We start from the raw sequence: 25,720 nt of genomic DNA, 5'->3' as shown, positions 1-25,720 counted from the left end.
GTGTGTGTGTGTGTGTGTGTGTGTGTGTGCATGCTAGACACTGCTGGCCCTCCTACTAAGAGAGAACCAAGTTCTGAAGACCATCCACGTTGAAAGGCCTAAGATGGTTACGGTTGGAAAACAGCAGTTTTGAATCTAATCTGAGAATGGTAAGGAGTGTATTTGCAGGCTGAGAGTGTATGAAGGGGATATAGTATCTGTTCTATCGCCAAGACAAAGCAGACTCGGATACCGGAGTTGAAATCAGCTCTTTATTAGCAACCAGTAACTTCAACTGAAGTCGAGCCGCGGCAGCCCTTTTTATAGCGGCTGCTCGCGGCTCGCAACCAATGACATGTGTTTAAACTTCCCGCCGCTTATGCGGCCAATCGGAACTTGTTGTTCTTAACCAATCATTATGCTGTATTAACTAACCAATAGGAATGTAGTATTAGAAGTCTGTATTTGAATACACTACAGTATCCAGTCATCTGGACTGCATTGGGGAATGGGCCAAGCAAACAGTGCCCCCAATTCAGTTTGTTTGTGAGGTTCAGACCTAGCATCAGCTAGAAAGCTGAAGTGCAGGTTCTTTAAGACTCTTATATAATAATTTTATACAAACAAAGTTCCCTTTCCTACTAAGGTTTAAGAAATAAGTGCTCATGAAAAAAAAAAAAACAGGGCAAAACATCTTTCATAGATCTCATTGATGCATTTTAGTCATGTTAGTTCTATACAGGGCTGGGCTTCAAAAAATTTAGCAAGGGGTTTTCAGCCCGGTTGCTGGGTGGGCGTGGCCATGGTGGGTGTGGCCTAGTTGGTCTCCTGCACCATGGGAGGGGTGGGGGCTGCATTTTTGCCCTTCCCGGGCTCCGGAAGCTTTTCTCGAGCCTCCAGTAGGGCAAAAACAGCCTCTCTGGGCTCTGGGGGGTCTCTGAAACAGGCTCATTTTCGGACTTCCCAAACTTCCCAAACAGGCCCGTTTTTCGCCCTGCCTGAGCCTCTGCGTGCACCCTGCACTTACCTGCATCTAAAACGGGCCACTTGGGAACTCCTGGGATAGGAGGGGTGGGATTTGGGGGTTCTACAAACTGTGCAGAATCTTAGCTAGAGGATCTGCGAACCCCCCAGGAGCCCACCCCTGGTTCTATACTCTTTGCTGGTAAGTATATAGTATTAACTGCCTATAGTAGGTCGGTTTTAAAGGGAAAAGGAGGGTCAAATTTTTGTCGCTTTGCAAAATAGCTTGTGCAGAAATGGGAGGCACACCTTAGGTTCTAGATGTAACCAGGATTTTCAGGAATAGACCCAGAAGGAGTCTATTCTAATTCATGCGGAAAGGCAATATTCTTACTATTGAAAACAGTGGAAAAATCAGCTTGAGAAAATGCAAAGTACGTGATATGTTGGTCGGTTTTTTTCCCAGCTGATCCAGAATGATCTGGATGAGGAGGAGGAGGAGCAAAGAAGCCCGAGTCAAGGGAGCCTTCGCTTTCGGCATCAGCAGCCTGTTGAGCTCAAGGGACCTGATGGCATCCATGTAGTCCATGGTAGCACAGGCACACTCCTAACCTCGGACCTCAACAGCCTTCCTGAGGATGACCAGAAAATACTAGCTCGCTCCTTAGAGACACTGACTGCTGAAGGTGGGTCCTACTGTGACAGAAACGCCCGTACGGAGTCTGCCAAATCCACCCCCATGCACAAGATGAGAGAAGTGATCATGGAGAGCCCACTGGAAATCACGGAGTTATGACTAGAAGTGGCATCCCTGGTGTAGCCCTCCAAGGGATCCTGGGCCTACACAGACTCCTGCAGCGGGAGGGTAGACTAAAGGGCAAAAGGGAAGAGAAGAGGGCAGGGTCACCCAATGCCAGGCCATCGCCTGTTCCAGAGTAAATCCGACCGAGATAAGACATCCTTTTGTTATAGCAGTCCTGAAGAGTCTAGCTCCAGGGATGAAGGCTCTGAGGACCAGAGGCTCAAAGATTGGACTCGCTCTCTTAATTTTGTTCTCAGATATAAAGTGTTTCAAATTAAAGCTGTGGGAGGCCTCGGGATATAAACTTAAAGCTAGAATTGCAATAATCACGGTGCCATGTTCCATCAGTAGGGTCAACAAGGCTCTATAACAGGTTCTCTCAACTGGATCAAGATGTGTTCTCCTGACACCCTGGTAGCAGGGAATGATGGCTACCACCTGAATGCAGCTAAGATGATTCTACGATGTTTCCATTTGGTCTGACACACAGTAGTGGTGTGATAATCTTCAGGAAGCTCCATAAATCTGTTCAGCATTAATCCGTGTTGTCATATTTCCCGAAAAAGAAACCTGAAGCCATGTTTTCATTTTGCTGGCTTACAAAAATATTTCAGCAACCAAACTGAGTGGATAATTAAGGTTCTGAATGTCAGAGTGTTGGTGTGTAATTTTTTTTTCTTCTTCTTTTATTTCAAACAATAATGTGTTGAGAGTTTTTGGAATGGTCTGTTAAAGGAACCAGAAATACATTACACATGAGTTTGGTTAATCTGTGTGTCCTTTTTTTCCCATCCCAAATGTCACATTAACCATTTTGCCATAGGTTTTATGATTACTTTAGATTGAATGCACACACTCCAGCAGAAAAATCAGAATGATAATTGCATTCATCAATATAGTAACATGTTCTGTCTCGCCTTTCTTCTTTCCGAAAAGATGAAAGAGTACACACACACACAAACACAGGCAGGCAAGCTGGCTCGGACTTCACAGAGTTAATTCTTTGGAACTGATAATATTCTTGGCATTCCACCACATCCTGTCTGCCAAGTCCGAACTGATAGCAAATAAAATTTTACTCACAGAAAATCACAAGGCAGTCCACAAAGAAAATCTGAAGTAAGGTTAAACTTTGTCTCGTACAAAGTTCCAGCTGACAACACAGCCACTTTTATCCCCTGTGTGGTGTGGCTAAATGACTCAGCTGACCCTCCCACGCCTCCTACGTTGCTGCTCACGTTTCTCCCTACGACGCTGCTTAGGATCGAGCCAACACTCTTCCTCTTTACTCCCTGTCAGGGGTTGCTCCGATATGCCTTCCTCCTGATTAATCTCAGGCTGTTCCTCTCGGTTGTCTGATGGAACCTGAGGCATTATCAGAGAGGAAGGTCCTGGGGAGGAAGTCATTCCCAGTTCCTCATCATCATCTTCCAGGTCCTCTGACAGCATAGGCTCGGGAATCGAGGCCACAACAGTAACATATTCTTAAAACTACCAAGGAAGGGTATTAAGTGTGTCCCTTATGGATTATGCAGCAGTATATAGTATATATAAAGATCTAACATTGTTCTGATGTGAATACATTAGATCTAAGAAAACCTATTTAACCTGATATTTATATGAATCCATTTAGCAGAACTTAAGATAGTGGAAGAACAACTCCACATGCCTAAAAGCAATGTCTGAAGAAAAGCATGACAAGGTGGATGGTGATCTATTCTAATGCATAGGAAAATAGCAGTAGGTGTTCAAGAATGGACTGTTCTATTTGCTGGAATTTGTAGGCAAGAAAAAAATCATTTATCATTCATATATAGGAATTGCATTCATGTAACATTTAGCTACTATCACCAGCCTTTGCACCATAACTGTTTACTGAGATTTCAGTTTTACTATCTCTTATTGGTTGAAATGGCTGCTGTTTTGGGTTATTACATGTAAATTTGCAATCTCAGCAACTGGTAGATTATAGGAGGATGGAAATTGTGGCTCGTCACAGGAAGTTTCTAATTGCCATTAAATAGCAACATGCAATGGTGAGCTGACATGCACTTGCTAATCAGGATTTTCAGCCACAGCTGTCAAGCATACATTTCCTGCTGAAATAGCAAAATATCTATTTAGCTTCTAAATCTCTATTAGATGCTATCAGTTTTTCCTGAAATGTTCAGGTGACTTGAAATAAGCATTCAAAACCCCCAAAAACAGTATTCTCAAGCTGCTGAATTATGAGTTTCTTATTATATACTTAAAGATGGTTCCAATAGTATAAATTTGCATAAAAAACGTACAATTTTTGACAGAACTGATTTGTCCATTACAGATGTGGCTTCTCCAGATGTTGACCTGGAGGGGAAAGGGCAAATTTTGCTCATGTCTACTATTAACCCTTTGCCAGCAAAATTTGACTGAAAGAAGTCAGATATGTACACTATGGTAGCTACAGTCATCTCCAGAACTATAAAATTGAAACCACCAATATTAGGACAAACTAGTTCTACTTGAAAATAGTCTTTAATCATTTTCAAGTTGGATTATGTTATGACACAAAAGGTTTAAAAATAATGTGTTACAAAAAAGAATAAAGATATATCTATATCTATCTATCTATATCTATCTATCTATCTATCGATATCGATATCGATATCGATATATAGATATTTGTTTTCAAGTTTTTGCAGGTATTTATATGTATGGTATTCAGCTTTGTTCGGGTATTTTCCCACGTCATTATAGTTGTGCTTTTAAAGTTGCTACAACTTTTGCTACAACTTTAAAAGCACAAATATAATGTGGGAAAATACCTGAACAAAGCTGAATACCATATATATATATATATGGGGGAATACCCAGGGGTGGGATTGGGATTCTACCAGTTCGCACCTATTTGCTAGAACCGATTGTTAACATTCTCAGAAGTTCGGAGAACCGGTTGTTAGAAGAAATTACTGGCCTAATCCTGTAAGGAAGGCAGGAAGGAAACATTCTGGTGTTGCTTACAGAAACTGCCTCTCCCTTAACCCTTATTACATTCTTGGCAGGACTAGACTTCCTGTCTCTGGAACGTCTCTGGAGTTTTTTCCCCTCCTTTGCTGGTACTTTGCTTGTGTGGAGTGACCATTCAAAGTTACAATGGCACTGAAAAAAGTGACTTATGACCATTTTTCACACTTACGACTGTTGCAGCATCCCCACAGTCATGAGAGGCCAGGCGAGGAGATGCGTGCCTCGATGTGAGTGATATTGAGTTGGCCACGCCCAGCCAGTAACAGGACCACCAAGCCACGTCCACCCAGTCACATGACCACCAAGCCACACCCACCAACTAAGCCACGCCCACAGAACCAGTTGTTAAAAAATTTGAATCCCACCCCTGGGAATACCATATATATATGGGGGACGCAGTGGCTAAGACGCTGAGCTTGTCGATCAGAAATGTTGGCAGTTCGGCAGTTCGAATCCCTAGCACCACGTAATGGAGTGAGCTCCCGTTACTTGTCACAGCTTCTGCCAACCTAGCAGTTCGAAAGCATGTAAAAATGCAAGTAGTAAAATAGGGACCATTTTGGTGGGAAGGTGACAGTGTTCCATGCAGCTTTGGTGTTTAGTCATGCCGGTCACATGACCACGGAGACGTCTTCAGACAGTGCTGGGTCTTTGGCTTTGTAACGGAGATGAGCACCGCCCCCTAAAGCCAGAAACAACTAGCACGTATGTGCGAGGGGAACCTTTACCTTTAATACCTAGAAATCATTTACTTCTAAAACATTTGCCCTAAGATATGAGTTGAATGGTAGCAAATACCTGCCTCACTTCATTGTCATCCCTGTATTTTAATCATCCATTCAAAAAGATTGTGATTGAGTCAGACCAGTGTAACAATATATATATCTAATAGTCCAAAAAGGTGCTTTTTCAAGATGGAATTGGACTTTCTGGTTTTTCTTTGAAGATGTTTTGCTTTTCATCCAGTCAAAGCTGAAAAAGTTTCTTGGATGAGAAGCAAAGGATCTTCAAAGAAAAACCAGAAAGTTCAATTCCATCTTGAAAAAGCACTTTGGGACAACCATGACTTGGATGGCTGAGAATCTAGTAATACCTAACCCCTACATTTCCTATGTCTACCCACACCATGTCTTTTCCTGCTGGTTGAACTCTTGGACCATATAGCACAATTTAATGTTGTCGTCTTCTTTTTTCATGTGTCAACTAGAACAGGGTCCCCAACCACGGTCCACGGACCGATGCCGGTCCGCGGAACAAGTCCTACCGGGCCGCTGGCTTGCTGGGCGCCGCCATCTTTTTGATGAAAAGTGCTTCCGGTGAGCTTTTCCGGGTAGAAAGCTCACCGGAAGCACGCTTTCATCAAAAAGATGGCGCCAGCGCTTCGGTGAGCTTTTCGGGTAGAAAGCCATTTCTACCCGGAAAGCTCACGAAGCGTAAGCGCCGCTATCTTTTGATGAAAAGTGCTTCTGGTGAGGTCACCAGAAGCACTTTTCATCAAAAAAAAGATGGCGGCGTAGCTGATGCCGGTACCAGGCAGCGGTGCCCAGCTGATGCCGTGCCGGGCCCCGGCGTAAAAAGGTTGGGGATCACTGAACTAGAATACAAGAGATGCTCAAAAGTAATGGGAAGATTTCGTTCGTTTTAGAAAAATCAAAGTTCTATGTGAAGCTTGTAAGAACACACTTTAACATTTCTAAGGCCAGAAGGTTTGGAAGATGCACAGAATAATGTTCTTTTAGGAGACTATTTTTCATAATATAGATTGAATTGATATCCAAAGTCATGTCTCTGTCTTTCTATCTCCTTCTCTTTCTCATCCATCTATCTATGTAAATCACAGGTTTACCAAGAAATGTACATTCTGTTGCTGTTGCTATTTGTGTCCGATACTGTTCTTGATTCTGGGTCTTTCTGCAGAAAGGGAGTTTTGGTGGAAAATGATTATTTTCGCTTTGGTGTAACCTGAAAAGGCAAGGCTACTTTTCTAATAAAACAAGATAGATGAGACACAGCTAGTCCTTGAGTTACAACAGTTCATTTAGTGACTGTTCAAAGTTACAACGGCACTGGAAAAAAGTGAGTTATGACCATTTTCCACACTTGCAACCATTGCAGCATCCCTATAGTCACATGATCAAAATTCAGATGCTTGGCAACTGACTTGTATTTATGACAGTTGTGTCCTGGAGTCATGTGATCAGCTTTTGTGACCTTTTGATGAGCAAAGTCCATGGGGAAGCCGGATTCACTTAACAACCATGTTACTAACTTAACAAAGGATTCACTTAACAACTGTGGCAACGAAAGTCGTAAAATGGGGCAAACTCACTTAACAAATGTTTCACTCGGCAACACAAATTTTGAACTTAATTGCGAACATAACTTGACTACCTGTATATAGATGATAGATATAGATGATGATAAATAGATGATAGATAGATAGATAGATAGATAGATAGATAGATAGATAGATAGATAGATAGATATAGATGATAGATATATATAGATAGATGATAGCAGATATAGATGATAGATAGATGATATAGAGATAGATATATATCAGTGGTTGCCAACTGGTGGACCGTGGCCCACTGGTGGGCCGCGAGAAAATTTTGATGGTCCGCAGAGAAATGTCATCCCCAGAGCTCCCCCACAAAGCAATTAATCCAGGCTGCGAAGGAACACAAGGCTGCGCCGCCCACATGGCCCGCAGGAACCCTCCTGCCCACTCACTCCTTACCTGGCAAACTTGCCTGCTAAGTTGCTATTTTTCCTTTTTTTTTTCCTCCAACCATCAGCTGTTCTGCTGTGCCAGGAGATTTAGATTAGCTAGAAAGCAAGAAATTGTTGGAGTTCTTGCTTTCTAGCTAATCTTTAGATCTTCGGTTCTACTTTTAAGCAGAGCCGAACCTTCCTTAGGACTGAAGTTTCTATTATTCAGTGCAGACTCAGATAACCGATGGCAGATGATAGATCTCTGAATGAATCTATGATTCCATGAGCAACTCAATCTGCCCGCCTGCTTTGCCTGATTTTGGGTAAAAGTTGCTCTTTTTTAAATAAAAAATTCAATATTTACATAAATATTTATATTTACATACAAGCCATGCCCAGGCATCACATGACCACCAAGCCACACCTACAAATTAGGCCATGCCCACAGAACTGGTTGTTAATAACTTTGAATCCCACCCCTGCCTCTGTGTGTGTGTGTGTGTGTGTGTGTGTGAGAGAGAGAGAGAGAGAGAGGGAGAGAGGGAGAGGGAGAGGGAGAGAGGTTAGATCGAATCTCTCTCTCTCTCTCTCCCACCAGCATCAGCAAGCCACCGTCAGTCAAAATTCATATTAGTGGTCCCCGGGATTTAAAATTATGAGTTTGGTGGTCCCTGAGGTCCAAACGGTTAGTAACCCCTGATATAGTTGATAGATATATAGATGGATAGATGATAGATAGATAGATAGATAGATAGATAGATAGATAGATAGATAGATAGATAGATAGATAGATAGATAGATAGATAGATAGACATATATAGACAGATAGATATAGATGATATAGATTGATAGATGATAGATGGATAGATAGATGATAGATAGATGATATATAGACAGATATAGACATAGATGATATAGATTGATAGATGATAGATGGATAGATAGATGATAGATAGATAGATAGATAGATAGATAGATAGATAGATAGATAGATAGATAGATAGATAGATAGATAGATAGATAGATAGATAGATAGATAGATAGATAGATAGATAGATAATGGATGGACAGACAGATGAGAGAGAGAGAGAGAGAATAGAGAATAGATGTTTCAGTGCTTACCAAAAACATGACATTTCTACCACTTTGAGATGTCATTTGTTTGGCCAGTGAAAGCATTTGAAAGAGGAATTGTGGAATAATGCAGGTCCCATTCGACTACATAGAGGTAGAGCAGATCTCAATGCTCTCCAATTGTCAGGCTCAGCACCACTGTCATGTGGGTCACCCGATGCAGAAGCTAGGATTGGGTGAGTTCTGGGAATTGAAGTTCACGAGCCTTAAAGTTGCCAAGCTTGGGAAATCCTGTTCTAGAGGAGCCTGTTAGGTATCAGGCTTTTTGAAATAACCAAACAAGCTTTGCAAAAGGCACAATTGTTTTAATGACTCAAGGAGAGAAGCTTTATTCATGGAACCATGACGTACAAAGTCCCTCTTTCAAAGGCCTTGCACCCCGACTTACCTACTTGCATGCCAATGTTTCTATAGTTACTTCTTGCAATCAAAGCCGATGGCTTCAGGGCTTCTCTTTCATTGTGTGTTTCATAAGATTGAGAGAAAGCATAGATATCCATTAATTAGGAGAAAGCTTGGGTAATGCTTCCCCAACAGTGGTTGTTTTTTTTCCTGAAATCTGCAGAATTCCAAGTGGAAACTTTGCTTCCTTCATTCACTAATTAGCGTCTCATGATATTATGAAAGCGTCAGTTGTTGCACTTCTTCCATGAAAATAGGTAAAGAACTGCATCTTTAATTAACAGAACCCAGTATACTGAATTATTCATCTCTGGGAAAGATATGCATACAGATGGTTACTTCTGCACACACAACTAAAGGGAATCTATTGTTCTTTTTCAAATTCCTATATGAGTCTTCATTGTAACAAATTTTGATGGTCCTCATAATGCTCATCCGCACCTTCTGAACTAGCATGGGTCACATTCAGGTGTATGCTATTGGAAAAGGACTAGGTATGGACAATATTGATAGGAATATCAGGCAGGAGAATCATGTACCCCACAGCCTAAATATTTGTTCATATTGGCTTCTCTGACATGTGAACAAGTGGTATTTCTCGGTTTCTTTCTCTACAAGTTTTAAGTAGATTTCACTGAAAAACAATTTTATTTGTATCAAAGGACTGCAAATCTATTAGACAAGGGGTGTCAAACTCAAGACCCGGAGACCGGATGTGGCCCATGGGGTGCTTAGATCTGGCCCCTGGGACTGCCCCGGAAACAGCAAAGGACTGGTCTGCAGGGCCTCTGCCGGAGAAAACAGAGAACCATTTTTGGCAGCAACGGCCTCCACTAGCCCTCTGCCAGCAAAAATGGAGCTCAGGGACAGCAGCCCCCGAGTTCTGTTTTCATTGGCAGAGGGCTGCTGGCGGCCGTCTCTGCCGAAAACAGAGGCCAGGGGGGCTACGCTCCATTTTCCGCAGAGCTCCATTTTCGCTGGCAGATGGCTAGCAAAACAAACTAAAAACAAAAGGAGAAATGTTTTCCCTTTTGCATTTGAACATGCAAGAAGGGACAGGAAAGGAGAAAGGGAAAGAGGAAAGACAAAGAGAAAGAAAGAAAAGAAAGAAAAGAAAGAAAAGAAAGAAAGAAAGAAAGAAGGAAGGAAGGAAGGAAGGAAGGAAGGAAGGAAGGAAGGAAGGAAGGAAGGAAATAGAAAGAGAGCAAGGAAGGAAAAATAAGGAAAGAGGGGAAGGAAGAAAAAGGAAAATGAAGAGGGAAGGAAAAAGAAGGGAAGGAAGGTTATAATGAAAGGGAGGGAAGTCCTACCTTAGCACTTGGCCACCACAGGTGCTCCCGACACGAGTGATGTTGAGCTGGCCACGCCTACCCCGCCAACAGCCACCCTGACCCCCAAGGTCAAACACAACCCATATGCAGCCCTCAATGAAATCAAGTTTGACACTCCGTATTAGATTATTCAGCAGCTAAAGAACAAATGGCTTTTCAAGATAAATTTTTATTTATCAAATTTATACAGCCACCAATCTGACAAGAAGTTAATCCAACATATGCATTGGTTCAAGGATCAAGGTTTTATTTAGCATCCAATCTGAAAATATAGAGGGTTTGTAAAAGTACTGTTGCCAATTAGATAGTCAGTATCAAATAGATCAACATTGATTTACCCTTTTTTTCAGCTGATAAAATGTGCCTAAGCATTTTGAAGGGAATGCCTCACTGCATTATTCTACATTTCAAGAATAGCTATAAGGTTTAGCATTTACATTACTTTAACTCAGAGCTTCTTGAGAATAAGTAGCAGAGATGTTCCTTAACATTTTTTTAAAGCTCAGATTTATGTCCTTTGTGAAGACCTTTTCACATCCACTATCTTTGCAGCTGTTGTTGCTTCTAATCTGTTTTGATCAACAACTTCCTATAGCATCTCCCCACTTAAGTGCAAGGACATCTTCAAAATTCAATATTGCTATTCACTTGAAAATCCCAGCATTAAATGACCTGTTCTGGTTATTTTGATGATATGGTTGTTTTACCTTCCTAAAATTGGTTATTGCTATTATAAACACAATCCCAAGAAATTCTTAATCCTTTCCTCCCCCCGCTTCTTCTCAACTACATTCCTTTCTCACCATAGCTCAAAAACAAAGAAAAAAATTATTCAGAACTTGATCAGCAAAGGAAAGGGTGGTCTCCTTTGGTGCTGAGAGCTTGAAGGTGGGAAAGGAAGATGGGCTTCGGCCAAGACTCAGATTTTCACAATTTTTCACCCAAATCATGTTTCCAGATGTGCTCAATGTTTCCCCACACTGCTAGGACCTCCTCCTCTAGTTCCACATGTGGCGTTTGCAGTATTCAGTGGCCTACAGAGAAAGGATAAAATAGCCATTCTCAATTCATGTCACAACTGACCATAAGAAAAAGTTGAGAATCTGGAGACAAATACCTGAAGTTCAAGAGGCATGGGTCAACTTGTCTCAGTTTTAGCCCATTTTCAATAAAAGCTGAAGATTTCCATTGGAGTAAACTACAGATAGTTGTCAACTTATAATTTGTTTAGTGACCGAAGTTACAAACAGCACTGAAAAAAATTACTTATGACTGTTTTTTCACAATTACAAACCACTGCGGCATCTCCATAGTCACCCGATCAAAATTCAGGTGCTTGGCAACTGACTCATATTTATGACTGTTGCAGTGTCCCAAAGTCATGTCATACTGCTACCTTCTGATAAGCAAAGTCAATGTGGAAATCAGAGTCACTTAGCAACCATGTTGCTAACTTAACAACTGCAGTGATCCATTTAACAAGTGTGGCAAGAAAGGCTGTAAAATGGGGCAAAACTCACTTAGCAAATGTCTCACTTAGTAACAGAAATTTTGGGCTCAAAAATTTGGTTGCAAGTTGAAAACTGCCCGTATTCTAGAGATATTTTCTTGGAAGAATGAATGATACTTATTCAGACTTCTATGAGACGTCATCCAGATCTAAGCTTAGATCATCCAGATCTAAGAAGGATTTCTACTCCGACAGACCCTGAAATTGTGAATATAATGCTTTCCCCTCCCATCTTTTTTGATATGTATAAGGTTACTTTCCAAACGAGGGAATTGGTTCGTAGGCATAAAAATGTCTTTGCAGTTTGACCTCTTGTAATGAAAGAACTAGGAAAGCTATTTTGGACAAAGAGAAAAGTTCTGTGTTTCATCAGTGATCCCATGCTTGGCATCTTACTGGTGGATCCACAGGCTTGTGTGTCAAGAAAGTGACAACGAGTTTAAGAGATTATTATTAATCCAGAAATTCTTTCTGCACATGAATTCTGCTACAAAAAAAATGTTTGTTTTTTTTTAAAAAAATCTATGCTTATGATCTTATTTTCCCAGTGTTTCCTTCTTTATTCCTTCCTTGGATTTGTATATGACATTGGGCTATTTGTTGCTTTTTCATTTTGTGGCAATGTTTGGCTAAAGAAGGGAAAGCATTAGTTTATAAAGAAGAAAAAGAGCAAAAATCCATATTTCTATCACTAAATAATAATGCCTTCTTTCTACTTCCTCTGAAAATGGTTTTTAAAAAATGAAGTCAGTTTCCCTCCCTCCCTCCCTCCCTCCCTCCCTCTCCCTCTTCTCCTCCTCTCCCACATCTCGCTCCATCACTTGATTACCTGGCACTGTTTTGCAGTCTCTGGATTCTTGCACCAGAAAGTAGGGCCCCAGGAACAGGCCTCCATTCCCACACGGGGTTCAGGACACATTCCCATTTTCTGTGTGGCAAAAGAGTTTGTTAGCATTATTACTTAGTCAGAAAGAGCTTTATAAAGCTATTTAACATTCACTCTTCCCTCTCCCCCCCAACCCCAATAAAACAGAAAGAATATTTTGCTGTTGACGAAGGCTGCGTGGACTGGAATTTCACAGGGCCCATCTGACCACCTCTTCCTTTACACTTTCTTAAAAGGACAGATGGTTCTCGTTAGAGATCCAGAGAGGTGGCCATACCCACCATCTCCCTCCAAACCCCCTTTCTTGTTTCTTCTCTTTCCGTTTCCCATTCAGCCTGTATATTATAGGGGGAGAGTAGTATTTGGAAGCCTGGGGTTTTCTTTATTACTGTGTTCTATTTTTGATTTGGCTGCCCACATTCATTTTGGAGTTAGGTGGTCTCCAGAAAAGATTGCCTTCAAGGACTGGAAAGTTACATACAGTCAAGTACTCTGAAACAAAGAGTTCAGTGGCACTTATTCCTAAGAAAGGTTTTGTAAAAGTAGGATTTAAACTGCTCACCCACTGAGTTTTACAACATGACTTACCCCACACACAAAGGATGGTTGCAGTATTTCTTCCATAAGATTGATAGCAGCTGGTTCGTATTGGATCACCAGTTGATTACACTGCCATAAAGCAAAAAGAAGTAAAACTAATGCAGGTGCCTGGAGGTGTCCTCTAACTTCAAAACCAACCAAACCTTTTATCATACCGATTAAATGAATTAAGCTAAGTCATGATAACTGGAGCAACCTTCTTTATTCTGGTATACTCCAAATTATGCCCAATATGTGGATGTCCAGCCCAACTGAAGAACTATAAAGAAAGAGTTTGGTCTGGAAATAGTTCCTCACTTCCAACTCCCAAATAATCTCACTCAGGTTGCCCAAACTCTTGTTGGTCTCTTCATGATCTGGAATCTCAAAGCATTTATTTCACCTTCTCAAAAGTTGTTCAGCAAGTACTGCCCAACTAATGTGAATGTTCCAACCACTTGGAAGATTGTTTGTAATTCTCCAGAAAGGTTATAACTCATAATGAGGTTAATTTAGGGGACACGCCCTTTTTTCTACAAAGCCTAACAAGATGGGGAGAGAGCTAAACAACTACCGTGTTTCCATATAATAAGGCCGGGTCTTTTTTTTTTTTTTTTGAGCCCTGAAAAAATGGCTAGACCGTCTTTTCGGGGGCGTGACTTAATTCCTCCCCCCTTGCATCTTTGGGTGGGCTGGCGGCGACTGCTTGGATGTTGACCTCGGCGTTGGTGGGGCACTTCATATTGGGGTCAATGCAGGCAGCACCATTTCCGGGTGTGCAACAAAAGTACTTCTTAACGGCAAGCCCCCCCACCTCCCCCCCCATTTCGCATGTTTTAATATAGGCCTTAATTTGGGGGGAGGGGCTTAATTTCATTTCATGCCTATAAAACATGCTGGGACTTCCCATTGGGGGAGGCGTATTGTTGGAGAAACAGGGTAGGTTCTCCACTTTCTTTCTTTACTCTTCCACAGTATCCTAACTCCTTGAAAATTTGTCCACAGTACTACTTACTGGATATTCCAAAGCTTCTGGGAGTAATTGGCATCCTTTAACAAGGAAAGATACAATCTGGACTTGTGTCTTATTCTTCTCCAGTTCACCATCAATGTAATTAACAAGAGCTATACACATTTCACACACTTCACCATCCTTGTCTTCTGATACTTTCTCAAGGGCTGCGTTCTTCTCAGGAGCTATTTCCTCAAGATCTATTTTGTCTAAACAACAAACAAATAAGCATTTGAGCATACAGCTGGACTTCATCTTAGTTCTTGTACACACGTGTTTATAACAATTAAAATATTCGAAGTCATTTCTCAGATTAGACATTCCTAATGCAGGGCAGAACAAGCTAAAAAATAAAACCCAAAAGCCAATAAACAAACCAAAATTAGAAGCAGTTGCAACAAAGTATTTTTAAAGGTATGAATTCAGAAAACAATATAACACAAGCCTAAATGCATCACCTGGTTTGTCCCTGATGTTTAGCACAGGATTAAACAATGTTTAAAGGCACAAGGGTTTCGTTTAATATCATGATCATCAAAAGGGACATTTTCTACTTTCTTTGGGCCATTTTTATGGTTTTAATTTGGGAACTGAAGCAAGGGATTTCTGGAAGGTAAATACTCCCATCCCTACCTAACCCACTAAATATTCTCCTCTGAAAGTCAGAAACTTATAATTTGGGGCGTGGTTCTGCTCATTCACTCATTTTGAATATTTTTCAATTCTATTTCCTATATTTTCCTTTTAAAAATCTGCGTTTCAGAAATTGGGTTATTTTGCCACCAAATTTCAGAAGCACAATCCAGAACTACTCACGAGTTGAAAATGAAGGGGGATGGAGAGAGGGCGGGAGGCAGTGGGGCATATGAAACTCCCAAGTTGCTGATCCTTGGTTTAATAGGCAGCAGCCAAGCATTCGGGGAAAAGTGATTCATACATGGGGATATCCCCTTCAGGGAGATCTGAAAAATTAGGAGCATTTCCTGTAAAGATGGAGTTTGTAGATAAATGATTTATTATTAATCTTCAAATGCTTCTCGGGGAGTCTGTTTAGCATGAAAAGTCCATCATGAAGATGAAATCATATTCAAGTCAATGTTGATTCATGGAGACTTGGTGGGTATGTCTGCATACTTGGCAGCAATAATGAAGTAAGTATGCAATGCCTATTTCCAGGTTGTTTCTTTTCCAGGTTCTTAATCTACTCAGAGAGCCAGTTTGGTGTAGTGCAGGGGTCCCGAAACTTGGCAACTTTCAGATTTGTGGACTTCAATTCCCAGAATTCCTGAGCTAACATGACTGGAGGAGGAATTCTGGGAATTGAAGTCCCCAAATCTGAAAGCTGTCACGTTTGAAAGACCCCTGGGTTAAAGCATCAGGCTAGAAACCGGGAGACCATGAGTTCTAGTCCCAGTTTAGACATAAAAACCAGCTGTGTGATCTTGGGCCAATCACTTTCTCTCAGCCCTAAGAAGCAGGCAATGGCAAACCACTTCTGAAAAACCTTGCCCTCAAAACGGCATTTATCCAGAGAATCAGACAGGACTGAATGGGGTAGGGGGCAGTGGTGGTATTCAGCCGGTTCGCACCGGATTGGGCTAACCGGTAGCAAGAATTTGGTGTGGCTCGCCGAACTGGTAGTAAGTTCCGGCTGGCCACACCTCCGACCCAGTCGCCTCCCGCCCAATGCACGCTCACCCCGCCCGCCTGACATTCGCCTAAGGTATTTCTTTCTTTTTTTTCCCTTCCTGACAATCAGCTATACATAGATCAGCTGTGCCGGGATTCCCCTTGCTGAGGCCCAGGAAGGCAAAAAATGGCTCAGTCCCCCACCCTCCATTTTTTGCCTTCCTGAGCTTCAGAGAAGCCTTAGAGGAGCAAAAACGCCCCCTCCCCCGCCGCCAGAGGCTCCTCTGAGGCCCAGAAGGTCCCCAAAATGGGTGGGGTCTGCAAAAAAGCAAAAACAAAACAAAGCATGCCCACCCAGTCACACACCCACCAAGCTACGCCCACAGAACCAGTAGTAATTTTTTTTGAATCCCACCACTGGGTAGTGGGGGGTGAGGGAATCTACAGAGAGATGTTTCCTCATAAACTCCCATTATTCATGGATGAACATGGATTTTGTAAAAGTCATACGTGTGCTATGAATACGGCTTAAGACCAATACAAGGAATTCCATTCCCATCCTAAAGGCAAAAAGATGTAGAACCGATATAAACACCTACTGGTGCTTAAAGATACATCTTCAGGGCAAAAGTTGAGCCTAATGCACACGGATTCAGGCTTAGTGGCATCAAACAGCATAATGAGAACCGCCATTCCATAGGAATTCACAAAGTCCCTACACTGGGGAACCACTTCATGAGGCAACATGTAACAAACGTTCATCATCTGATGGATTATTTGCTCCTGAAACATAGAAAGGTTTTTTTAAAAAACAGATTAAAAAGAAATCAAACATCTAATCTGCAGAGAGCGCAAATGAGGGAGAAGAGAGTCATGAAAAGTCGTCCTCAATTTACAACAGACACCCCCCAAAAAAAAAATGGTACTTACAACCTGGATTCAAATGGCCATGCTCTCCCCCCTGGTCATGTGATCACATTTTGGTCACTTGGCAACTGGCTGGCATTTAGGGTCATTTGCAGTATCCTTGGTCAGAACATTTTTTCTGGAAACTGGTATTTTTACTTCCAGTTTCTGGCAAAAAAAACCCCACCATTGTGGACAATGGGCTCACTTAATGACTGTGGGTTAAGCTTAATGAGTCACAGAGTGAATGGACAGCCATATAAACTTTCTTAAATAAAGTACAATAAAAAAAATCATCGTGATTTGCTTAATGACCATTACAACAAAATATTGTAAAATGGATGACCTGCTTAATGACCAGCATGACTTATGACTATATTTCCCAGCTCAATTATGGAGTCAATGGTTACCTGTACTTTTTTCCTCTAGTAACAGAGAAATGAAAGAAGTGAAGTTAATTACTGAAGTAATGTTCACAGGCGAAGAAGATTTTAGTCATTCTTTAATAGCAGATGGAAAGGTGACAGATGAAGGAATGAAAAATATGAGACTATTTTTTTCTTAATTTTTCTATCTCCTCAAATGTTCTTCACCTTCCCTAAATCAGAAATAATTTGCATCTAGCCAGCCAGTATTATGATTGGACTAATGGGAAGCCTCATAGAAACAAAAATCACATTTTGATTTGTTTGCTCAAAATGAGGAAGTCAAAAAAACCCTCCATGCTCTGGTCTTCATTTCTTCTCCTAATCTCAGAAGTGAAGGCTTCGATAATTAATTCAGTGTACAGAAGATCCCTTTCAAGCTATTTCCCTCTATCACCATTTCCCACAACATAAGAAGAGACTAATTCAATCTTTCTTACTTCTGTGTTATTGTTCTCCACCAGGTTCTCTGCCAGCTGTACTACTTTCTTGCAAAGATCACACACCAAATGAGGTTTATCCGCATCTGAAGTTATCTATATAGTGGTGTTTTGAGAGAGAGAGAAAGAGAATTAAACAAAACAAATGTAATAAAATCATATTTTCCAGAGCTAAGCAAAAAGTAAAACAGGCATGACCAGGAAGCATTGCTCTCATCCTAACTTTTCATTGGCCACAGAAACACCATTACATTGTCAAATCTGATTTGACAGTGCAATTAGTTAATTGTCCCTTGATTAAGATGACCTCTGCAATTGATACAGAAAGAAGTGACCAGGTTTTAGCCGGTTTTCTTCTCAACTACAATAATCTAGAAAATTCAAATGTTTGAATGAATTACAGTTTAATTCTCCTTTGCTAAAGATCCTTAAATGATAGTTGGATTATGCTTCTTACATTTTTGAGGCTCTTTCCATTTGTCACCTGCGTAGGGCAGCATCAGTAGAAGTGATTAACGCCTAAAGATGTCTTTTGTGGAAGCCATTGTTAAGATGATGCTACCTACCATACATGGGCTGCACAAATCTGGACAACCCCCAGATGGAAACAAAGAGTCAGTTTCTGTATCTTTTCCCTGCCATTTAGTGGTCATCTGTATTTTTCAGCCCTTCACCTTAGGTCTCGGAGATATTTTTTTTCCTAATCTTCTATTGAACCTCTTAGTTGTTTCTTCTTCTATGCTCTTAAGCGCATGGTTTATTTTGTTCCCTTTCTCAATTTTATCCAAGGATACATTTCACATTCTACTTGCTTTGGTTTTGAGCAAATCTCAGCAATACTTAATTCTCCAATGGCTTGCTTGGACAATGTTATTAGCCTCTGTCCTTCTGCAGACCCTGTCTTTATATATATAGTTATATATACCTTAACCACTGCTCCAAATAAGTCTGAAAGGTACTCCATTGGCCTCAAAGGAGGAAAAAGCTCTGATTTTGTAGCGTCACAGAATCCAATTTTTTTGCAAATTCCCATTGGTGGCTGGAAGAATAAAATGTTCCATTAGAAGCTAACGTTTCATTTTTATGAATGCCATCGCATTGCATAGTAAGCATATCAAGATTTTTCATTTGCTACTTTTGCTACTTGGCTGTGATACTCAGACTAATATACAGACATGACTGTATGTAGTTAGCATACATGAATTTTTACATGTATCCCTTAAAAAGATAGAAAGCTGCAAAGGTCCCACATTTTACTACTTTGGTGTAGGGAATAGTTTCCTTAGAGTGGCATGAACTCCAACTGAAGCAAGATTTTGCAACCCTAAACCCAGCCTACAGACCCCAGACTGTTAAGGTTCTCTTTAAAAAAAAAATACTGCCATTTCATTGAAGACTACGAAAACTGTAACATAAACCTTCATTGGAGGGGTTTAAACAAATGCTGAATGACCATCTGTTAGATCAGCAGTATCACTGGATTCCCCCATTGGACAGGCAGTGAGATAATACAATTTCCAGGATCTCTTGCAATTTTATAATGTATGATTCTGTGATATTAGAAAAAGCTGAACAGGGGCTTGGTTCAGATAATGTGGGGATCACCCTGTGAGTTTGTATAAGGCACTGAATTCCAAATTAACTAAACAGGCTGAAGGTGAGGAATCCTAATCAAGGCGCTAGCTAAATTTTACAGGGTTTAGGTGATTGGCTTCAGTAAATTGTACAAAGTATAATTTTTAAAACTCCAGAACTTTCTGAAGGAAGGAAAAATTAAAAAAAGAGGAAAGATCTGAAAATCTTGGTTTCATTCATAGATGTCACATGACCACACCTGTTGGTAGAGTCTTCCTACCTGCTGATATTGTACTGACAGGAAGAGGTTGACCTGTGGACAGTTTTTCTTAAAATGATAAAAATTAAACTGTGCAAAACTTTTGGGAGCTGTTAAGTATCTGGGAGGTAAGAGAATCGAGCATTATCAGTAAAATCCCCAATTCTAGGAAAGGCAAGTTCCCCATTCAGTGGGTTAATTCTGGTGTCATAAGAATATAATCCTGTTTCTTTTTTTTAATAACTCTGGGTCTTCAATTTTTTCAGTAAACTGCCCCAATGTTCAGACTGTTAACATATGAAGTTTGTGAAGGCTTTTTTTTTTTTTACCTTCCTATTGGAAACAGCAAAGAGGAAGTATTACCTACTGTGCTTTCTTTTTTCCCTCCAAACCCCAAGCTTTTTTCAGTCAGACAAAACTGTTTGCCATTGTTTAACCCAAAAAATGCTCAACATGGAAAAGCTTGAGGTGGAAAAGCATACGTACCGTATCCTGTGGTCAAACAAACAGAGGTGAGGAGAAAAGAAAAAGAAAAGACAATAAGACAAATATTCAACACTTAAATTCTACTGACTGAGCAAAAATGCCATATATTAACCAAGAATCTTCCTGATTCCATCAGATTATTCTCTCAGATTCTTTTTTAATGTTCTGCCACCAGAACAGAACATTAAAAGAATATGTCTAGAAAACAAAGCTGAGATGATCAGAGGCTGCAACCCTCCCTCAAATACAAATTGCCTTCATCTACTGTGAAGGATCACATTGGCATTATAATGGCATTTCATCACAATGAAGCTCAGCCCAGCCAACCACGAGGCAGTGTGAGGCATAGTAGTGGTTGTCCTTCGGGATGAGGGGGTTGTATCTGTTGACCAAAATTATCCCTAATCTGGTCTTCTACTTTCTGAGTATTTGCCTCAGGACATCATCCTGGTGGTCTACAAATGGACTTTATTATCCCTCCACCACCCTTGAAATGAGATTTAATCACAGTCCCACCGTTGGCTACAAATGGGGTGATGAAATGGACATTGCTTTGCCTTTTGACTCAGAAATTAGACACCTTTGACTAGTCCTCGTTATGCAACTGTTTCAGAATAAAATCTGGCATTCCTATCCCCCATCTGAAACCAGCCTTCACTGTTATTCATTTAAAGATTACGGTGTTGTGGGATATGGAAGAATAGTTCATTTGTTGTATTTTAAGAGAAGGGCATAAGTTGCTAAAATTATTTATATTATTTGTGATGAAGTAGGAAGTAATTTCTTTAGATGTTTCTTTTTTTCTGGAATATATTCTTTTTTTTTTACTTTCAGCTCTTGTGCTTTTTTTTCCTTTTTATATTTTTAATTGTAATTTAGGATAAGAGTGTTATCAACAATAAGTTGCATTCTTGCTCGCCAAAGACATGAAGATGCAATCAACTTACCAAGAGATCCATGAGGAATTGCACAAAAGTATGTGCGTATTCAGGGACATATTTCTTGCACTAAAGAAATTAACACAAAAAAAACCAACAACGTGAATAATCCTCAAAGATTAATCCATGCCATAATAATCAATAAATTAGTTGTGAGCACCTCAGTTAATTCCATTCTGGTTCCTCATTGAGATGCTCCTCATCCATTGTTATCAAGGTATGTTTCCCCTATTATTTAGGGAGATGCTACGTGAATTACCTCATCTACCATTTGGGTCCCCAAATTTTCACACTGCTTCTTGGCATAATCCTGCAAAGTCTGGATAAGAAAGGCATTGTTCTTCAAGATGTCGTATATTTCCTCAGCCACCACCATGCACTCATGACACGGATCTAGAGTACTCTGCCAGAACTAAGGAGAACAGAGGAGAACACAGGATTAACATACCTACTAATTTTCTGTGGCCAAAAAGCTTATCTTGTAAAAGAAGTTGCTGTAGAAAGGGGTTAATACATTAACACCTCCAGAAACCCAGTTCAGTTGGGATGAATAATTTTACCAGACAATAGAAATAATGTCCATCTTGAGCATTAGCTACAGCCCACACGGGCATTTGGTGATCCCAAAATGATGCCTCCCATCCACTTATGTGGGCTGCAGAAGTTCCCACAAGAAATTAAGTATGCATGAATAATTCCTAATCTGATACTTTCCCCAAATTGTCAGTTACCCTAGGAATTGCCCAATTTATCTGGCTGGCAAAAGGCTGAGGGAAACTAATTCCTGCAAATAGCTTATGCCGTATATCTTTACTCGTTTTGGAAATTAGACAGATTATACAAGAGGATGTTGACTTTTCACCCTTATATAAGAGCCTCAGAGAACTTTGTCTGAAGGAGCCGGCCCTTATCAGTCAAATGAAGTTTGCTTCAGGTACCAAGAACCTTTTAAGCTGGAGTGGCAAGGCCCCAGCCATTCCTCTGAGATCTTTCTGTCCTGTCCTGGTTGGGTGTTTGACTGGAGGGGACCAGCTATTTCCTCACCCAAGGCTCTGTTTGGGGTTTGTCTTGAGGACTGAAGAGAAGAGGCACATTAGCTATGAAGGGAGACAGCATTTCAGGAAAGTCTGCTATTTCAGGCCATTCTTCTGATTTTGGCTGGTTCTGAAAATTCAGGGCTCCAGCAGGGCTACTTGGTTGACTACAGAGTAGAAAAGCGGTACACAAAATTTCAGGTTTATCCTAGAAAAAGCCAAAGAGAGAAACAGTTTCACAAAAGGGCCTTCCCAGTCTTGAAAATAGAGAAACTGGAAAACACTTGTCTTCCAGCTCAAAGTTTAAGAGACTTATTTATAGAAATCTTGTTCATTTCTCAAAAGAAACTTTTGGTTTATGGACCAAATACATACTATTTAGCTAAGATGAAAGCTTAAATACACACTTTAAAAGGTTAAAAAAAAAAGAATGTGTAGAAAAGGAAAACAAACAATAAAAATGGGGGGGGATAAAAGAAAAAGAAAAGAAATACACTGCTCAAAAATAAATAAAGGGAACACTTAACACAATGTAACTCCAAGTCAATCACACTTCTGTGAAATCAAACTGTCCACTTAGGTAGCAACACTGATTGACAATCAATTTCACATGCTGTTGTGCAAATGGAATAGACAACAGGTGGAAAGCAGAGGCAGTTAGCAAGAACATCCCTAATAAAGGAGTGGTTCTGCAGGTGGTGACCACAGACCACTTCTCAGTTTCTATGCTTTCTGGCTGATGGTTTGGTCACTTTTGAATGCTGGTGGTGCTTTCACTCTAGTGGTAGCATGAGACGGAGTCTACAACCCACACAAGTGGCTCAGGTAGTGCAGCTCATCCAGGATGGCACATCAATGTGAGCTGTGGCAAGAAGGTTTGCTGTGTCTGTCAGTGTAGTATCCAGAGCATGGAGGCGCTACCAGGAGACAGGCCAGTACATCAGGAGACGTGGAGGAGGCCGTAGGTGGGCAACAACCCAGCATCAGGACCACTACCTCTGCCTTTGTGCAAGGAGGGACAGGAGGAGCACTGCCAGAGCCCTGCAAAATGACCTCCAGCGGGCCACAAATGTGCATGTGGCTGCTCAAACGGTCAGAAACAGACTCCATGAGGGTGGTATGAGGGCCCAACATCCACAGGTGGGGGTTGTGCTTACAGCCCAACACCGTGCAGGATGTTTGGCATTCGCCAGAGAACACCAAGATTGGCAAATTCGCCACTGGCGCCTTGTGCTCTTCACAGATGAAAGCAGGTTCACACTGAGCACATGTGACAGACGTGACAGGGTCTGGAGACGCCGTGGAGAACGTTCTGCTGCCTGCAACATCCTCCAGCATGACCGGTTTGGCAGTGGGTCAGTAATGGTGTGGGGTGGCATTTCTTTAGGGGGCCGCACAGCCCTCCATGTGCTCGCCATTAGGTACCGAGATGAGATCCTCAGACCCCTTGTGAGACCATATGCTGGTGCGGTTGGACCTGGGTTCCTTCTAATGCACAACAATGCTAGACCTCATGTGGCTGGAGTGTGTCAGCAGTTCCTGCAAGACGAAGGCATTGATGCTATGAACTGGCCCGCCCATTCCCCAGACCTGAATCCAATTGAGCACATCTGGGACATCATGTCTCGCTCCATCCACCAATGTTGCACCACAGACTGTCCAGGAGTTGGGGGATGTTTTAGTCCAGGTGTGGGAGGAGATCCCTCAGGAGACCATCCGCCACCTCATCAGGAGCATGTCCAGGCGTTATAGGGAGGTCATACAGGCACGTGGAGGCCACACACACTACTGAGCCTCATTTTGACTTGTTTTAAGGACATTACATCAAAGTTGGATCAGCCTGTAGTGTTTTTTTCCACTTTAATTTTGAGTGTAACTCCAAATCCAGACCTCCATGGGTTGCTAAATTTGATTTCCATTGATAATTTTTGTGTGATTTTGTTGTCAACACATTCAACTATGTATTTAATAAGAATATTTCATTCATTCAGATCTAGGATGTCTTATTTTTGTGTTCCCTTTATTTTTTTGAGCAGTATATATAAAGAAGTAATTTCTCCTTTTTCACAATTATAAACAATTTTAATAACTTTTCACCTCCTAAGCTGCAACAACTAAGTTCTCATATCTCATCTCTTAGCTATCAATAATATACTTTAATGCCTGGTCATTCAGTTCTGTTCAGCAAAAATCCATTAAGAGTTATGAAAGATATCTATTTTATCTATAAACAACTTTTGATTCTTTTTTTTTTATTTCTAACATTTGTGCTCTTTAATCCCTTCAAATAATATCCAAGAACTCAAAATCTAATGTAGGAAAGTTATCTGTCACTCTCCTGATTTATGATACCAGTTGATATTCAGAATATAACCTCTTTCAAAATCGTGCTTAGAATCTCATTTTTAAATACACATTCAAGTCAATTTCAATCTTGACCAGTAGAATTTGTTCCCTTAACTTCATTAACCTGCAGTCTAACTAAAGTGGCAGATATTCTTAAAATTAATTTCTCACTCCATTGTTCACAAATATCTTCAATGTTAAAGTACTTTAATCCATTCTGTATTAATAACTTATATTTAAGTATACTTCTCCATTTGTTATAATTCATTCTGGTTCCCTCTACTGTCTAGACTTCAAAGTCCCATCCTATTATAACTATTTTCCTTTTTTTTTAAAAAAAAAGAAAACTAGCTGTTTCCCATGGGCAGGATATTTATAATCAATTTCAAAATCTCATTTCAAATCTATCTAGTCTCTTAGTCCATTTGTAACTTTCCAGAAATAACACTCTAATCCAGAGGTCTCAAAAATGGCAACTTGGCTGGCTGGAGAATTCTGGGAGTTGAAGTCCACAAGTCTTAAAGTTGCCAAGTTTGGGGACCCCTGCTCTAATCACTCATTTGCCGTTTGTTCCCTCCCAAAAGATTTTTTTTCTAAATCCTTAAACTCTTATTTAAAACTTCTTTTGCTAAGGATAGGAGGAAACTCAGCCAGTGAAGGCCAAAAATGTGCCGTTCCAAAGATGCTTAAAACTTCAAAAGCAGTAAAAGACGTTCATTTCAAAAAGGATTAAGAAGGGAAGCTCATCTTAACTTTATATAGGCTACATTGTGTCTGTGAACTTAGTTGAAATCTATAGACTCCAAGTCACTTGTTGGCTCACCAGCCAACAACAAAAACCTGAAGTCTACTCACAAGGAGTACATGTAGGTAATCTCACAATCTCTCCTGTCTCCAGAGATTTATCGGGCAAGGATCTACCTTCCAGACCCCTATCTCTTCCAACATATCTTCCCCACTTCTTCAGGGACATCTAGCTTACCATGTCCTCACTAGAATTTGCCCACATGTGAATGGAGATAGATCATTCCCCTCCCCCACAAAAAAAAAATTAAAGCTAGTTTGATATCATTCCTACTTGTTGTATTGTGTATGCTAATTACGTGGGTGTCACTGGTCAAATGGGTTTTGTAGGCTTTTATAGTAGTTCAAAAGCCTGCAAAACCAGTTTCATCAGATCAGATATGAAAGGGAGGAGGTTTTGGTGACTTTCAAATGCTTTTTTAAAAAAAATTATCTCCAAACTTGACTGCAGAATTTTAATTTTAATGAAACATTTATTCTGTTCAAAGCAATCAACTCTTATTGAAATACACACATACCAGTCAAATGTGAGAATGTTTTCAATATTTCTATAAAAAAG

General features: G+C 40.6%; 3 protein-coding genes across 3 annotated transcripts in view; 1 reads left to right on the top strand and 2 right to left on the bottom strand.

Moving 5' to 3' along the window:
- CDH23 (cadherin related 23) overlaps positions 1-2,507 on the top strand; it is a 564,480-nt gene extending 561,973 nt beyond the window's left edge. The window contains exon 68 of the mRNA XM_087964088.1: positions 1,409-2,507. Coding sequence (XP_087820214.1) covers positions 1,409-1,738 — 330 coding nt within the window. The 3' untranslated portion in view covers positions 1,739-2,507. The remainder of the gene's footprint in view (positions 1-1,408) is intronic.
- A 7,978-nt stretch (positions 2,508-10,485) lies between these two features.
- On the bottom strand, positions 10,486-18,859 carry LOC148130820 (prosaposin-like). The gene is made up of 7 exons (XM_087964087.1): positions 18,645-18,859; positions 17,720-17,815; positions 16,548-16,731; positions 14,323-14,528; positions 13,317-13,397; positions 12,672-12,770; positions 10,486-11,366 (listed from the first exon to the last, which is right to left on the bottom strand). Exons 1-7 carry the CDS (start codon positions 18,750-18,752, stop codon positions 11,331-11,333), a joined length of 810 nt encoding a protein of 269 aa, XP_087820213.1. The 5' UTR covers positions 18,753-18,859; the 3' UTR covers positions 10,486-11,330.
- Positions 18,860-19,526: 667 nt separating this feature from the next.
- Positions 19,527-25,720, bottom strand: part of LOC113415425 (prosaposin-like) — a 29,720-nt gene continuing 23,526 nt past the window's right edge. Inside the window, exons 5-8 of the mRNA XM_087962812.1 lie at positions 22,022-22,219; positions 21,237-21,389; positions 20,987-21,046; positions 19,527-19,607 (exon numbers count right to left, since the gene is read on the bottom strand). Coding sequence (XP_087818938.1) covers positions 19,527-19,607; positions 20,987-21,046; positions 21,237-21,389; positions 22,022-22,219 — 492 coding nt within the window. The remainder of the gene's footprint in view (positions 19,608-20,986; positions 21,047-21,236; positions 21,390-22,021; positions 22,220-25,720) is intronic.

The sequence above is a fragment of the Notechis scutatus genome, chromosome 4 (genome assembly GCF_049901735.1).
Source record: "Notechis scutatus isolate UNSWTSFEM ecotype Mainland chromosome 4, rNotScu1.2, whole genome shotgun sequence".
NCBI classification, from domain to species: Eukaryota; Metazoa; Chordata; class Lepidosauria; order Squamata; family Elapidae; genus Notechis; species Notechis scutatus.
This window is presented reverse-complemented; position numbering and strand designations above follow the sequence as displayed.

Coding starts and splice junctions, on each gene's coding strand:
- LOC148130820 (XM_087964087.1), bottom strand. CDS start 18,752: ATGGGAATTTGCAAAAAAATTGGATTCTGTGACGCTACAAAATCAGAG. Junction 17,816..18,644: donor TATTTGGAGCAGTGGTTAAG/GTATATATAACT, acceptor ACCACTATATAG/ATAACTTCAGATGCGGATAA. Junction 12,771..13,316: donor AACCATCCTTTGTGTGTGGG/GTAAGTCATGTT, acceptor TTTGCCACACAG/AAAATGGGAATGTGTCCTGA.